Genomic DNA, 15,098 nt, shown 5'->3' with positions numbered 1-15,098 from the left:
TTAGTTTTTAATTTGAGTGTACATTAGGCAGAAGTCCGGTTTGAAACAGTGGCAATCTGTCAAAGTAATTTTGGAGCGTAATGAATGAACGGGACGGCCGGCTTCTGGCATTATCAGGACAATTATAGTAGACATGTAATTGTATGCTATGCAATTATCGTAATCTCACTAACCGGTCTCACGTTGCTACACTAACGTAGCTATTATTATCAGAGATATAAGAGTGTCAGGGTGTACCCTATAAAGGGCGGACCGTATGATAACCCCAAACTTAAAACCGGCTATAAAAAATAATATCTGATAAGTGTGGTAATCATTATTGACGTTAAAAACTCTTACACCTCATTTAAATTATAACGATCTTTGAATTATGTTTAAAATTCATTTCGCATAGATTACACCAGTCAATGATGTGATCAAATCGCTTTAAAGATAAAATACCTAATATTATGATAAGTCGGAGGCATAACATATTAGGCATATCTATAACATATTTTTTTTTATGAATATGCGAAAACACGATTAGACTAGCCATTTTCCAGCAATTATTTCTAAATTTTATTTCCTCTCCAAATCCTGTTATCTATAAACTTACTGCCTCAGTGGCGTCGACTGGTTGCGCCTTTGTCTGTCGCCTACTCCGTAGCGCACTTATAATAAAAATACTTCCGACAAAAGTTTCAGGATCGTCTTTAGTCAAATTTAACAACATTTAAAATAAAAATTATTTAATAATTGTCGAATATATATTATAGATTTGTTAAATATTTGGACAAAAAACCTAAATTAATAAAAATAAATAGGTAAGCAACATATTGTTTTAAAGTAAGTCAATTTTCCTGTTAGATAATATCCTTCACTAAATATAAAACAAACTCGCCCCCACCGCAGCCGCGTATGTCTGTCTAAACGCGATAAACTCAAAAACTACGGAACGGTTTCATACTATTCACAAACGGACGGCTTGATTCAAGAGGACTGTTTCATTCATCATTTAAAAAAAATCATAATATATGTATACTCTGCCGTGTGAAGTCGGAGCGGGTCGTTGGCTGTTTGTTCAATAAATAAGTAAACTAACTCAAGGAAAATATACCTGATGCGAATTGGCTATACCTAGATGCTCAGTACATACCTACTATTTAAACATCTACCTAATTCCTACGTTGTATTTTACTTATTTTAAAGTTGTATGATACGTACTTGCCAAACGGCCACTTTTAAATTAGAATACTACTACTAATATAGATATCTATAGCATGAACGCCATGATCGAAGCCACGATTGAAGCTATTCCAATTTGAAATTAAAATCACGTAGTTGCGAACTTGTGGTCATATGGATTGTACAACTAATAAAAAGTATTGCAATTTTGGACAAAGTTTTGCTGGTTCGTAAATACTATTTATCAAAGATTTTTATTTCCAAAACACGTCGGACATTTTTTAAAAAATCATACTTGCCTCTTAGCTTCTCGTTATCTATTCACAATTGAGCGTAAGAACCTTAAATATTTGTTACAAAAAATACACGTTGCACGCTTACTTACGTACTTACCTCAGTGGTATTATAAATCAACACTGCAGATTATGAATCGTTATCAAGTAATAAATAGCGATATGGTGTGCAATCAAGGCGCATTTCACGTCTAGGCGGTCTAACATACCTCAGGCGGCGTCCAAAGCAACAAGTTCACGGTCAGGAACACGCACAAACTGTACAAACTCACAAAAATAAAACAATTCTTTGTAAACACTGGACACACGCGGCGTTACGCGGAACAAATATGTTTTTCACTTGAACAACCAAGTTAGCGCAATATACCGTTAAAAGTTATAAGATAAAAATAGACCAACAAATAATGATGCCTTAGAAAAAACGCCTATTGGAATGTTTTTCGCGGTAAAACCGAAAAGGTTATGTTATTGTTATGATGTGAGCAAAACGTCAACCCAGTACGAACTCAGCGATATTACTGAACGGAACGAAACGAACTGAAATGAAATGAACGAAGTGAATCGCAAACGGCAGACCGCAAAACCATGACGTAAACGGCGTACGAAGATGAACGAAATCCATAGAACGTGCTTCAACCGGCTAATATTATTATACTGTTATTTTAATTTTACATAAACAATGTTACTAAGTGTACCTAAACTAATCTCGAACTCGAAGTTCTGTAACAAAACCGGATAACATAAAAGGTCAGGTTTCTTTTTACAAATAAGAAATTATTGATACTTAATAAGTAAAAAATACTCAGAGAAACTGTAATGATCGTTGGAGAAATTCTGAATTCATAATTCTATTGTGTTAAAAGATTTTCCCTTCATATAGAACAATAACACATAACAAAATGTTCGTGTAAATGCTAACAATATTACTGAAAATGTCTATAAGTCGTTGAAAAGGCAAGTAGGTAAGTACTTTTGATACGTTGTGGAAGTTTAATATTTACCTACATTTAATATCTAGTACCTAGTCTAAAAATGTATAAATATTAATGTTATGATATAGTTTTTAAAATTAGTTATTTGCCTATTATTTAAACGTTAGTAAATTATTAGTACTTAAGTATTTATTTATTTAAAACTTTATTGTACACCGTAAATATAAGAAACAAGACAAATTTGTATACAGAGGGTGGAAATGATTAAAACATCGGTGGTACAAATACTTACGTAGCTAGAATAATATCTATTATAATTTTATCTTAAAAATTATTATAATACCCGCAAGTATCGGCTGATATCGATAGATTATTATATTGAAATCTACATAATATATATAATCATCATGAAGCTATGCCAATCACGACACACAAAAAACTTACAAAATCACGCCCTTATTCATAAACGTTATTTATCTAGGGACGGAGCATTGCTGTGATAACAAGTCTGTTTCTCAGTGCTGACGGCATGGCAGGCTTCGCAATGCGTAGACATAGGGCCGTTGTGATTGGCTAATATTGAGATACAACTTTTAAATCTAGTTGGCTGTCAGATAAACAAAGCTGAACAAACAGCAAGCTGTCAGATAAACAAAGCTGAACAAATAGCAAGTTGTGAGATATACAAAGCTGAGAAATAGATTGGTTATCACAGCAATGCTCCGTCCTTAGATAAATAACGACTGTGAATAAGGGGGTCAGTTTATAATTAGCGCATTAATCGGGTAATCGGGTAAAGAGGAACTCCTTTTTTAAGTCAATTAAATTGTAGGGATGTAATAGATATTTTTTGCCCCAGGCAGTACTTATACATCCGGAATTGTATATTAAATCTATAGATGGAATTCAGATTCTGAAAGGCTCATTCCAACGCAATGTTATAAAAAAAGCTAGACCACCATGGAGCATTAGATTATTTTCTTACACACACGAAAAAATTCAGGATGTGTGTGAGGTAACATCGTTTTGTAAGGGATCCGAAGCGTACTGCATTCAATTTTGAAATCAGAAACGGTAAAACGAATGTAAAAGTCCGGCATAAAACTAGGTACCTACTTACATGTTGCGTAGTAGACTTTCTAGAAATGTCAGTAAATCTGTAATATAGTGCGGAGTTTTTAATTCCATGGAGTAATTTGACAGATGTAGTGTTGCTAGGGGTTCAGGAATTTAAATATAGTGAATCAAATGTCAATATCTCAATATCAACTTATATATAAATCGATAATATGCATTATCTCCACCCTGGTGCGGAGCAACCTCAGTCATATCGCACATTTGCATTCGTGAAAATAATCTGAATAAACTTTTTCTAGGGTAAGAAAGAATGAAAATTTCAGGTTTGAATTTAATTATTTACATAGATAAATAATAGTTTAAGAAGTATAAATATTATCCATGTAATTGTGAACCGTTGTCTTCTCATTAGTAATGTATAACTATAGAATCCAAACAAAATATCGTAAAATCATTCCATTTTATCGATAGGATCGGTTTTTTACAGATCTAGCTATTCCACAAAAATCGCACGTGCTCTGCTTTTTCAATATCCTAAAATAATGTTGATGTTATTAATGTAAGGACTAAAATAATTATTCATAAGATTTTCGAATTTCTAAATGGTAAAACTTCACGTTTTCCTCTGTACATATTGAAAACATAAATATTTCATTAACTTCTTTTTATTTTTTGCCAAGATCTTGTTGTTTAAAAGGCCCTACACTTATAACGCATTTCATTATTTTTTGTTACAAAATTATAAAATAAAAAAAGCTTGTAAAAATGCCGAGCCAGGAGTCATTTCTGTATTTTGGTGATTTTAGGTTATTCTTTTTTTATTATAATATTACGTGTCAAGTCTGAAATCATCTTTACTACTCGAATGTCAGTCTATGCAGCAGTGATCGGTTTAATGTCAACTGATACGTAAGAGTAGGCAGTATGGTCGTAAGACCATAGCCTGTCCTCTAAGGCCGAAGAAAAAAAAATCAATGTCATCTGTCAAGTCTGTAAATTTTCTGCTGTCAACTGTGTTGTAAGCGGCTGCTACTTATATTTAAAAGTTTTCCGTTGTGAGTGGTGTAAACGTTGTGATTTGTAAATATAATTATCAGTTTTTTTAAACATTATACTACTATTAAAGTTTCGTTAACAACAACAATATAAAATGATCAAAACTAAGCCTTGGAGTGGTGGTACCGACGAAGAATACGAGACGCAGCACTTTGGGTTTGGGGCACAACGGCTAAAAATTGCTATGCGAAATATGATCGAGCAAAAAATTACTGCTGGAGTAAAAGACATGGAGGATTATTTGCAAGAAACTCTGGCTTTAAATGATACAGACAAGGTTACGTTGACACGGTCTTGCGATAAACTAATAAGACTGTACTGCGAGCGCGCAGGCCCGTCACTGGAAATAATTGATGAAGAAATTGAACGTGTTCTAAAAATTCCTCCAAACACGCTGTTGCCAGAAAACGAGTGCCAGATTGATCAAATATCAGATGCAGATTACTCACAGTTGAAAGAAGAAGTAGCCGCCCTTAGAAAACGAGTTGAAAGAGGTGCGTTGATGGAAGCTTTGCTTAATGCTGAAGAAGAGGAATTATCCTCTGTAGAGAAAATGTGCGAGACTGCCAAAAGAGATTTGGAAGCTTTAGATTTAGTTTTTAAAAATACAGACAATAATGAAATTATGAGATCACTCCAGACTGAAACTCAGTTTTTGTGTGCAAGTGTTTCTTTCATGAAAAAACATGATTCTGAAATTTTTAAAGACTAATTATATTGCCTTTTGTTTAATGAACTAATATTTCTTCTCTTATAATTACTGTTGAATATAACACTGCTTTTAGTAATTTGCGATATAACCCACTCAGTTAAGGTTGTTTAAATTTGATCAATTATTTGGGAATAAAGACAAACTAAGTGTATTAAGAATGCTACATTATTGAGTTTTCAAATTGTTTACTACTAGCTTTTGCTTGTGATGGCACACATCAGTTTTTTAGGGATCTAAGTTGTACTATATATTGATTCTTGGGATAAAAAGTAGCCTTTATCCTTCCAGGGTTTTAAAGAATCTCCATACCAAATTTAATCACAATGTATTTATTAAATTTATCATGTTTAGACTGGTGAGACACAGCAAGAGACTGTTTTGTAATTTGAAAGGATTCACTGTATAAATTAACTTTAATTTATTTTATTATATTTGGTTGGCTCACTATTATCAAAAACAAACAAATATAGGATGAAATGAATACAGTAGATAGGCCAATAACAAGCCGGCGCATATAGTTTTTGAAATTACTTTATCTTATTGTCTTGAAATCTTAAAAACATGTTAACAAACTTTTTTTTATCTATTATATTTTGCTTTGCTTAGTTCTATAAGCTGTTCAACAAAGCAAATAATGTTTATAAGCTGATTGTAGACATTATCCAATAGAATAGTTTTCCCCATGAAATAAAATATTGTAAACAGTCACTTTTTATTTTAATGTAAAAACAGAACTTACACAAAATTCATCTATAACTGGATTCCAGATAACAACACTTGTTACATCAAATATTTAACATCCAATTACAATTACACCTTATTGACTACATTGTAGGTTTTAATCACAAAATAAAACAGTCAAAACTTTACAATAATTCAGAAGTTTAAAAATTGGCACATAAAATGTATTTTACAAATGAGAAGTACACAATAATAGATTTGATTATGCTATCATTATATTGTTATGACTATTTAACATTTATTTGGTATCACATTCATTATTCACATACTACTAACTAATAAATAAAATTGGCTTCACAAAATCTTGGTACTTGTAACTAATTGAACAAAGCATTTAATAATCTCCACTAATATTATAGATATACACATAATCGAGTATGTATTTCACTTTATTTCTTAATTCTGTACCTAATGCCACTAATAACAATCAAAATTTTTCTCTAATCTTGGTTATGTTGAAAATCAATATTTACATATAAGTATAGATACTTTGAGTAATAGATACTGCTTTTGATTTATTCAACTAAACATTTACTTACAATATATATATTTTTAAATACTTAACCACTATTATGCAGTCAACTTAATAAAAAGCTTAATGACAAGTGACCATATCCATTACATATTATTTAATATTTGGTAACAATCACTTGTAAAAAAAAATGAGCTCAAACTTACCGTGTAACACAAATAAGAGGAATTATCTAATATCCATAATGCACGCAGTTTTATGAACAACACAATTTTTGTTGTTCTACCTTTAAGCCAAAAATGAAAAATAATTGTTTCTAAACACACAGATTTTTATTGTGAAAAGAGTATAGTTATTCATGCTTATATATAATTGTAAAGTATATAAAATGGTAACAATTTTCAAACATTGTTAATTTTTTAATTTTAATGTAGAATTAAACATAATTGAATATACACATGCATCATGGAGTATTTAAACAAATCTATCACAATTTAAGCATGAGGTAAGATGACTAACATAACAGTTATTTTAACTGCATTAATTATAATTATCACAGGTAAAATAAAATAATTAAAACATTGTAATTTGATAAATAATTTCTAATGGTTTTATGTACAACATTTTAGAATTGATGCTTTGCTTCATTTGTTATTTACAATTTATTACATCTAGTAATATACAAATGGATAATCACAATCTTATATCTATAATACAACTTATATTAAGATGATAGTACAAACTAAAGATCTTTGACAACTGAATGTACTGAATAATTAAACTATTTTATTATAAATTACCTTTTTTTGATATAATAAAGTAATTAAAACATTGCCACTTTATTGTCTATGCTAATTAAGTACAAACACGGTTTTATATATAATTTTCACTGGTTTGCCATTGTTGTATTGAAGCAAGCAAAAAGAAGAATGTATGACATTGCAATTATTGTAAAATTTACAAAACAAGTAATACAAATGTTACTTTTTAGCAAGAATTTGTAAGATGTATGCATATACTGCAAACTGTTACATAAGTATACATTTTTAATTTCTAGTCACTGTTTTTACACAAATAGTGCATGGTATATTCACAGTATTAATTTATATGGAACAGAAAACATTACTATTTATTATATTATGTCCATAAAATACTCACTAACCAAGTATCAATATGTAATTGTTGCTATTACATAATATATGACTAGCATTAAATGTGGTACAACTGCAATATTTTTGTAACAAACACATTATCACTCCAAATGTAAAAGCAAATACACAATATGTTTTAATTTAAAGGTTAACATATAATTATGAACCTAATATTAGATTAACATTCAACCACAAATGTTTTTTTAACAGAATAAAGGAGCCACACTCAACCTTTTTATATATAAAAAAAATATATATATATGGGCTACAAGGGCCATAGTTTTGCCTTGGATCATTAAAGTCATTGACCTACGTAAGTGTCTAAAAAGTAATTAAAATATAACATTTTAATAAAAGTATTCATAATTAACTAAATGATATAATACCTATTATGTCAGAATACAGTTTATGTGGTCCTGAGTAAAGATTTTTTGAATTTTAGTAAAATTTTTGAAATCTGGTCCATTTGCAAAACTTCAGACCTAAAGATCACAAACTACTTAGGAGTTTTGGTGTGAGTGTCAATCTTAAAGAAACGACAAAGAGATGTGTAATATAGCATAAAAAAACATAACTCATATCTGATTTACACAACAAACAAATTAAAATAATAAAATTCAGAGAGATCACTTTAGGTGCATATATATGTTGACTGATTATCAATCTTCCATGAGTATTTTAAATGTTACTTTATCAGTTAAATATCAATTAAATTATTTTGATATATATGTGTTAAAAAAAACATTCATAGAATGCACATTAATACAAGATAACTATAATTAAAGTTTCTTGTAAATAAAATGATCTATAAAAAGTACTTACAAAAAATGAAATTCTTTGGCGTACTACACATATAATTGAGAAGAAAAGACTAAGATAAATAAAATATTGCCAATACTTACAAAATTAATTCAATTGAAAAACTCTTCCAAGAAATTAATTTGTTCATAGTGAAATATGTATTACATATTTTTATTCATGCAATCGTTGAAAGCTGATGCATACAACATTCAAAAGCTGGGGAGTGCAGTTTCTGTGAATTAATATACTTCAGTCGCTATATAAAATAATGTCAAAATAATAGAATATAGCATGATGGTTTATTGACATCTGGGTATCTGTCCCTTCAATAATGGTAATATCTTGAATTTTTTCTATTCAAGATTCCTTTTTTCTTCTTATTCCATTTTTATACATTAATTTTGTTTCATATTCACTCGGCCAGAATTTTTTTTCACATACATATAGCATGTGTCTTCTGCTTTTCAAACTTGACATTGGAAGAATTGTAAAAACGATACAACCTATCACAAATTGTAATAATAGATATTATTTTTCAACATACTATGTATATTACTGTGAGTGCTAACGTGCCCGCACTGTAATTGATCTACATTATATATGCTATACTATCGTATCTTAAAACATAAAGGCGGTATACAAACGAGAAATGTGCATGTTTATAACATGGGTCACACAATTTTGAACCAGACTAATACAACAAACACATATTATACCAGAGAATTATTTTTCGCCGATGATGGATAGATATATGAAATTGAATGTATAAATGGTAATACTAATGTAATCAGAATTTCAAGTTTGGTAAGGTTGTGGACTAGACAGATGTCATCAATATTTCATATAATTTTAGACTGTAAACCATTTCATACAACAACATATTATTTAGATGCGAAGAAATATACAGTGGTTTGCCCCGGACTAAGTGAATTGTCTAAGTTCCCCCACCGTGTGGTGTGTGGTGTGCGGCGCGTGGTGGCTACACGAAGGCGGGCACGCGGCGGTCGAGGTCGGTGGTGAGGCGGCGCGCGGCGGGCCCCGCGCCCGGCGCCGGCCAGCGCCAGCGCGCCTCGCTCAGCGCCACCCGTCACACCGGGCCCGACCACTCCGCGCTCTCCTGCAACACACCTACTTCGTCATATTCATTCATGTTAAAATTCCTCCTTAGTTCATTATTTTGTTGCCCACTTTGCTATGCAGGGAAGTGGACAATTAATATTTGCAACTCAACCCACTGCTGCTCCTGGCTTACAGGAGTTGTATTGGTGAGTGTGACGATGGGAAAGTCTCATTAGTCATATTCATTTACACGGTAACTACGGTGCCAATAGAATTCACTATCCGACAGTGCGGGCGCAACACGCACTGAGGTTCGGCCTCATTATGCCAGTTAGTGAGATAGTCTTAGATAGGTTTTTTCAACACTCCAGTTGTGTGCTGCTAGCTGCTCGCGCTTTAAGCCCAAAAATTACAACTATTGCATTGTATGAACCACGTTTTATAAGGTCAATAGAGATGGCCTGGTTAGCATAGTAAAAAACCGTATATTATAGTAATATGTTTTATTTGAAATTATAAAGGTAAAAGTGGCACCTCCAAGCAGGTTTTGATTACGTGGTCAGATAGTATTATCGTGTTATTGTTCGTGGTTATCATAGTATTATGATAACCTAACATAAATATTCTTCAAGGTAAAAAATATAACTGTCAAATTGTCGTTTGGTTGAGCTATCTCTCAATCTAAGTAGTTCATATTGCCATCAAATTGAAGATTGAAAACGAGAGATCACAAAACTTACTTGTGAAACGTTAACACTTTTGGGGTGCATTGGGCTCTGCGGCGCCGGCATATTGGCGTTGGCCGTGAAGTACCCGCCGGGGCGCGGCCTCAGGTGCCGGTTGTGCATCTCCATTTGCACGATCTTCATGAACTCTATCTGTGCAGCCAGTTTCTGCACTTCTTCCTGGAATAACAAAAATTACAGTAAGTTCATAGACATTCTTTGCTAATAGTTAGTGTTCACAGTTTTATGAGATCGTCACGAACATGACCATTGGTTAATTTCGAATTTTGATATTACGTTGTCACCTACAAATTGATGTAAAAATATTTTATAAAGCCTAATACTGCCTGGTCAGATACTCTTTAAAAAAAAAATAATATTCCTGTCTATTTTAATTTGAAGAACTTATTATTCGACACGAGCTTGATATTTAAGAATAAGATCATTTTTTGAATGTTCCTTTTACATCTTTGCGCCATTCACATTGGGTACGTTGTTATCTCCACTGAAACTCACAGCTACACAAAATGTTATATAAAATACATTTCATCTTTCTTTTGCTATTCAAATCTCTTCTTTCTCGCTCGCTCATTGCATATTTAGTTTCACGCATGCGTTACGTTCCGTGGATCGCACGCTGCGGTTACCTTGAGCTCCTCGTTCTCCTGGTAGAGGTCGGGCGGGTCGTCGGGCACGAGGCCGATGCCGTTGAGCGAGGAGGAGGCGGGCACGCCGCGGGCGCGCGCGCGCGAGTCCCACGTGTCGCCCGTGCCGCGCGCCACGCGCAGCACCTGCCGGACCACGCGGCTCACTACCATACTCGTAACTCATTTACAGAGGGAGTGGGGGGGTGTATCCTAATTTTTAAATTTACAGTTGTAGTGGGCTAAACAATGGCGAAAGGTGAAATTTTCCGAAAGGGAATCCAACATAACATATAAGTACCTACTAATATGCATAAATGCGGCCTGCAAATCGTTTTAATGATAAATAGATTATTTATAACTTCTACATTAAAGGAAGCGACAGTAATCGGGTTATATGGACCCTACGCCACTGCTACTCAAAACAACGTGGGTGGGCATTAATCCACCCTCATAAGGTTATGTTACTGTTTAGTACGCTTACAGGTCTAAAGTTCAAAAGGCAGAAGGCTCTGACTTTTCTAAATCATGTGCGTATTGCGTTGCGTGAATGTAAGAAAGAAAATGTTGAAAATTTTGCGGGTATGTGAAGTCTGCCATGACACACAGGTGACAGTGGTAGAAATTTATAATAAAATTCAAAAGTAAATATTTTGTGGATAACGAAGCGGATCCATATCACCACAATGGTAACAAGTAATTGGTGTTAATTTTTTACCAGTAATTATTAGTACACTTTTCAAAGTATAAAAAAGAATTACTTACCTTTGGCAAAAATACAAGCAACACCGTAGTCGATGTCGACAGTTGGGTTCTTATGAAACCGAGGAGGTATTTTATATCTGGACCAGCTCTTGGCAAGATTAGTAAACTGTAATAAAAACATTGACGAGTGGTGAAATAGCTCTGTATATAGGAGGCGAGAGGGGCTTGAATATATCATAACAAACGCTACACTAAGGTCCGTGTCGTTTAATTGGGATGATTGGAATTGGTCGAGAGATAGAATTTTACGACTTATCACCATAAAAAAGACGGATTCTTGTATCGTTTCTGACACAATCTAAGGATGTGTATTGAAATTCAAAGGAGGAAAAAGGCTCTATTCGGCACAAAATGATCAGATGACATACAAGTATACAAAGAGCAGAGAACAATATCTGTCTAAGAAAAAAAATCGTGACCTCTATATTTTTACTGTAGCTAATATATTAGTCATACATATTTAATAAATATTTTCCAAAATTACCCGATAAAATAATTTGACACTTACTGGAAAGCAATCATCAGTGAGTTGACAGTGAATATGTTGTAAATGGCGAAGGAGATCAGTTTCGCCTCATTGTACAAGCTCTCTGCGTGACGCACACGATAACAGACGCGCACACCCCAAAGCAAAAACAATATTTCACCTGGAAAAAGAAAATTGGAATTGGTAATGGTAGTATATTAGGAGATGCCTATCTTTAAATAGCGGGTCTAAACATTTTGGAGTTGGTAAAAATGCATAACGCATTTAATACTCCCTTTCTTATAGAATACAAAAATAATATAATTTATACAAAATCTTTTATCAAAAATTGGAGTCATTGTTCAACATACAACCTGGACTTACCTATAGCTAAACTGTGATCCCACCAATTATATGTGCATTGTTTAAACTTCAGCCCTTTGTTATCTGTAATCTAAAAATAACAACACATTTACCATACATTTAAAATGATGAAATTAATACCAAGAAATTACATCACTATAGGTAATTATAGTAAAAAAAAATTTACAAGACACAACATTAAAATTAATATTTTCAGGATTGAAATGTGAGAAAACATCAAACATCTAACACTTTCATAATAGAGTTAAACTTTAAATGTATTTGTAGGGTAAATATTGAAACCACTTTCTGCAACATCCTGTATAAAAACACTTACTTCCTCCGCGTCGGGCGGTGCAGACAGTGTCCAAGTGCCTAGATAAACCAACATGATAAGTAATATAGGCGCCATCCACTGGAGAAGTTGTTTGTCAGTCAACTTCAGTTTGTGTGCTGACTTCACTCTATATGTCAGGGATACTCTGAAAATAACAAAAGGTGAGATTACGGTAAAACCATTTTACTGTAATTATAAGTGGCGACGGATGAAATTATCCGGAAGGGAACCAACATATAGATAGTAAAATGCATAAATGTGGTCTGAAAATCATTCTAATATATATATAAAACAAAGTTGTGTTAGTGTCACTATTTATAACTCAAGAATGGCTGAACCGATTTGGCTGAAAATTGGTAGGGAAGTAGGTTAGAACCAGGAGACGGACATAACATACTTTTTATCCCGTTCCCACGGAGACGGGCCGTGACATAAAACATGGTATAATTATCAAAATGAAATTTGGTATGGAGATAGTTTAAGACCCTGGGAAGGCTACTTACTATCCCGGGAATATATATAGTAGGGCTTTTATCCCAGAAAACTCCTTCATATGGGTGAAGCCGTTAGGAAAAGCTAGTGATTATTAAATTTAACATAAGTTACGAAAAGGGAATCAGCAGAGATCAGTTTATATGGACACCTTGCCATGGGTAAAAATAGATGCTCATTTAATTGATTATTATATATATTAACGAGACATTATATCCTTTTTAATAATTATCATAGTTTTAAGTACAAGAAGACAACAATGTTTTTGAAGTTAATTTGTAAGTTACCTCCATGTTTTCATCAACAATGCAGTGTAAGTGATGCAAAAGCCCATATGACGAGTCCATTTTGTGGCAATACAGGAATACATGTCCAGAACTGGGAATATGGCTGCCATCTGTAAATATTTATATATTTAGAACTTGCTTGTTGTAATTACTGTTTTAGATTTTTTTTTAGTACTTGTTTCACAGGATAAATGTGCTCCCAATATTCATAAATATAAATGTAAGTTAGTAATATCAAATAAACCTGTATCTAATTTTATAAATCAAATGTATAAGTATTTTATTTTATGCTAAATATATTAAAGTTTATATCTAGAGCCCAGATTGTATGCATTAGATTCATACACAAATTTAAGCCATTTTCATTGGTTTTTGTATATTAACACCTGAAGACATGGGAAGTGCATATTCTTGACAAATAAAAAAAAAATTGTTCATTTATACTTAACTGCCAAAGCCAATGGAAAACAAAAAAAAATATATGGGAATGACAAATCTGTCCCTAAGATATGCCATTAACTGTTTCCCTATTCTTTTTTGCTTTTTTATTAACAAAATAGATTATAGAAAGGCACCATATCTATAGCCACTGACATTATTACAATTGCTATTTAAAATTAAAAGTTTTTTGATACAAAATTTACAAAAAAGTTACAAATCATCCACATCAATTAAGTTATTATTGATACCTTTTCTGGAACACATAATATGTGAATAAAAATAATTACCTCCATGTACATAATAGCACAGCCAAGCAGTGTGATGGAGAGGAACACAGGACTGGCGACACGGAACACTTTGACCCGACGGTGGTGATGTGTGTAGATTGTGAGACATACAGTCAGTCCCGCACAACTCACCGAAATCACTAATAGAGATATCCTGCAATCGTACAGTAAAAATATTAACTATCTGAATCAGTATTAGAGCATTTGTAGTACAGTTCTTCATTTCTATTTGTTCTTATTCTTATATAATATATAAGAATAAGAACAAATAGAAATGAAGATTCTTATATAAATAGAAATGAATGGTCTCGAATAAGCTGTGAAGATATTTTAAAATTTTACATGTCACCTCTTGGTCTTAAGGCTCATGAGTTCACTCAGATAAACATCGTTGGATTTTATTAAAAAATATATATATTATGTTTATCTAGGACTCAGTCTGAATATTCAAATATACAATTTTTGTCAAAATTTTTAGTAATTTTTGTAGAAATAATAAGATTACCGAAAGGGCCAGTTGTAAGTAGCTAGACATGGTTGTGGGCCGCGGCACGTCTCGCACCCCGGCTGGCATTTTAAACATTCGTAGGGCTCGCTCCAGTTCTCTAGTCCATTTTCTTCAAATTCTTGATAGGCAACTACAATATGAGGATGTTTTTAATAAATCAAAAATGCTTCTAAAACGCGTCGCGTAAATGTGAGGAAAACCACAAAACAGTAGGCGTTAATACTTATTTATTCCTGGTGTAGAGTGTTAACCCAGGGTACGTAAATCATTGTTATTATTATGTATTACTTTATTTATAAATATCACAAATAATTCATTAAGGACC

General features: G+C 32.7%; 3 protein-coding genes and 1 long non-coding RNA gene across 6 annotated transcripts in view; 2 read left to right on the top strand and 2 right to left on the bottom strand.

The window, feature by feature from the left end:
* Positions 1 to 1,981, bottom strand: part of LOC115448299 (dual 3',5'-cyclic-AMP and -GMP phosphodiesterase 11) — a 239,158-nt gene extending 237,177 nt beyond the window's left edge. For 2 of the 3 annotated variants that reach the window (XM_037437274.1, XM_037437276.1), the window contains exon 1: positions 1,667 to 1,981. The gene's annotated coding sequence lies outside the window, so the exon portion shown is untranslated. Of the gene's footprint in view, positions 1 to 1,557; positions 1,574 to 1,666 lie in introns of those variants that run through there. The other variant, XM_037437277.1, reaches the window with a different exon arrangement.
* A 2,453-nt stretch (positions 1,982 to 4,434) lies between these two features.
* On the top strand, positions 4,435 to 5,942 carry LOC115448297 (protein MIS12 homolog). The gene has a single exon (XM_030175690.2). It carries the CDS (start codon positions 4,617 to 4,619, stop codon positions 5,232 to 5,234), a length of 618 nt encoding a protein of 205 aa, XP_030031550.2. The 5' UTR covers positions 4,435 to 4,616; the 3' UTR covers positions 5,235 to 5,942.
* LOC115448293 (probable G-protein coupled receptor CG31760) overlaps positions 5,935 to 15,098 on the bottom strand; it is an 82,943-nt gene continuing 73,779 nt past the window's right edge. The window contains exons 9-18 of the mRNA XM_030175686.2: positions 14,771 to 14,903; positions 14,266 to 14,419; positions 13,538 to 13,647; positions 12,759 to 12,903; positions 12,443 to 12,512; positions 12,101 to 12,239; positions 11,593 to 11,698; positions 10,831 to 10,974; positions 10,199 to 10,363; positions 5,935 to 9,516 (exon numbers count right to left, since the gene is read on the bottom strand). Of these exons, the coding sequence (XP_030031546.1) occupies positions 9,487 to 9,516; positions 10,199 to 10,363; positions 10,831 to 10,974; positions 11,593 to 11,698; positions 12,101 to 12,239; positions 12,443 to 12,512; positions 12,759 to 12,903; positions 13,538 to 13,647; positions 14,266 to 14,419; positions 14,771 to 14,903 (1,196 nt within the window). The 3' untranslated portion in view covers positions 5,935 to 9,486. The remainder of the gene's footprint in view (positions 9,517 to 10,198; positions 10,364 to 10,830; positions 10,975 to 11,592; positions 11,699 to 12,100; positions 12,240 to 12,442; positions 12,513 to 12,758; positions 12,904 to 13,537; positions 13,648 to 14,265; positions 14,420 to 14,770; positions 14,904 to 15,098) is intronic.
* LOC119188905 overlaps positions 10,257 to 15,098 on the top strand; it is a 70,455-nt gene continuing 65,613 nt past the window's right edge. Inside the window, exon 1 of the long non-coding RNA XR_005112154.1 lies at positions 10,257 to 10,383. This is a non-coding gene — a long non-coding RNA (uncharacterized LOC119188905). The remainder of the gene's footprint in view (positions 10,384 to 15,098) is intronic.

This window comes from Manduca sexta, chromosome 10, assembly GCF_014839805.1.
Source record: "Manduca sexta isolate Smith_Timp_Sample1 chromosome 10, JHU_Msex_v1.0, whole genome shotgun sequence".
NCBI lineage: Eukaryota > Metazoa > Arthropoda > Insecta > Lepidoptera > Sphingidae > Manduca > Manduca sexta.
Note: the sequence above shows the minus strand (reverse complement) of the source record. Positions and strands in the feature narration are given on the sequence as shown.

Excerpts from the sequence above, each read along its gene's own strand:
- LOC115448297 (XM_030175690.2), top strand. The coding sequence starts at position 4,617 with ATGATCAAAACTAAGCCTTGGAGTGGTGGTACCGACGAAGAATACGAG.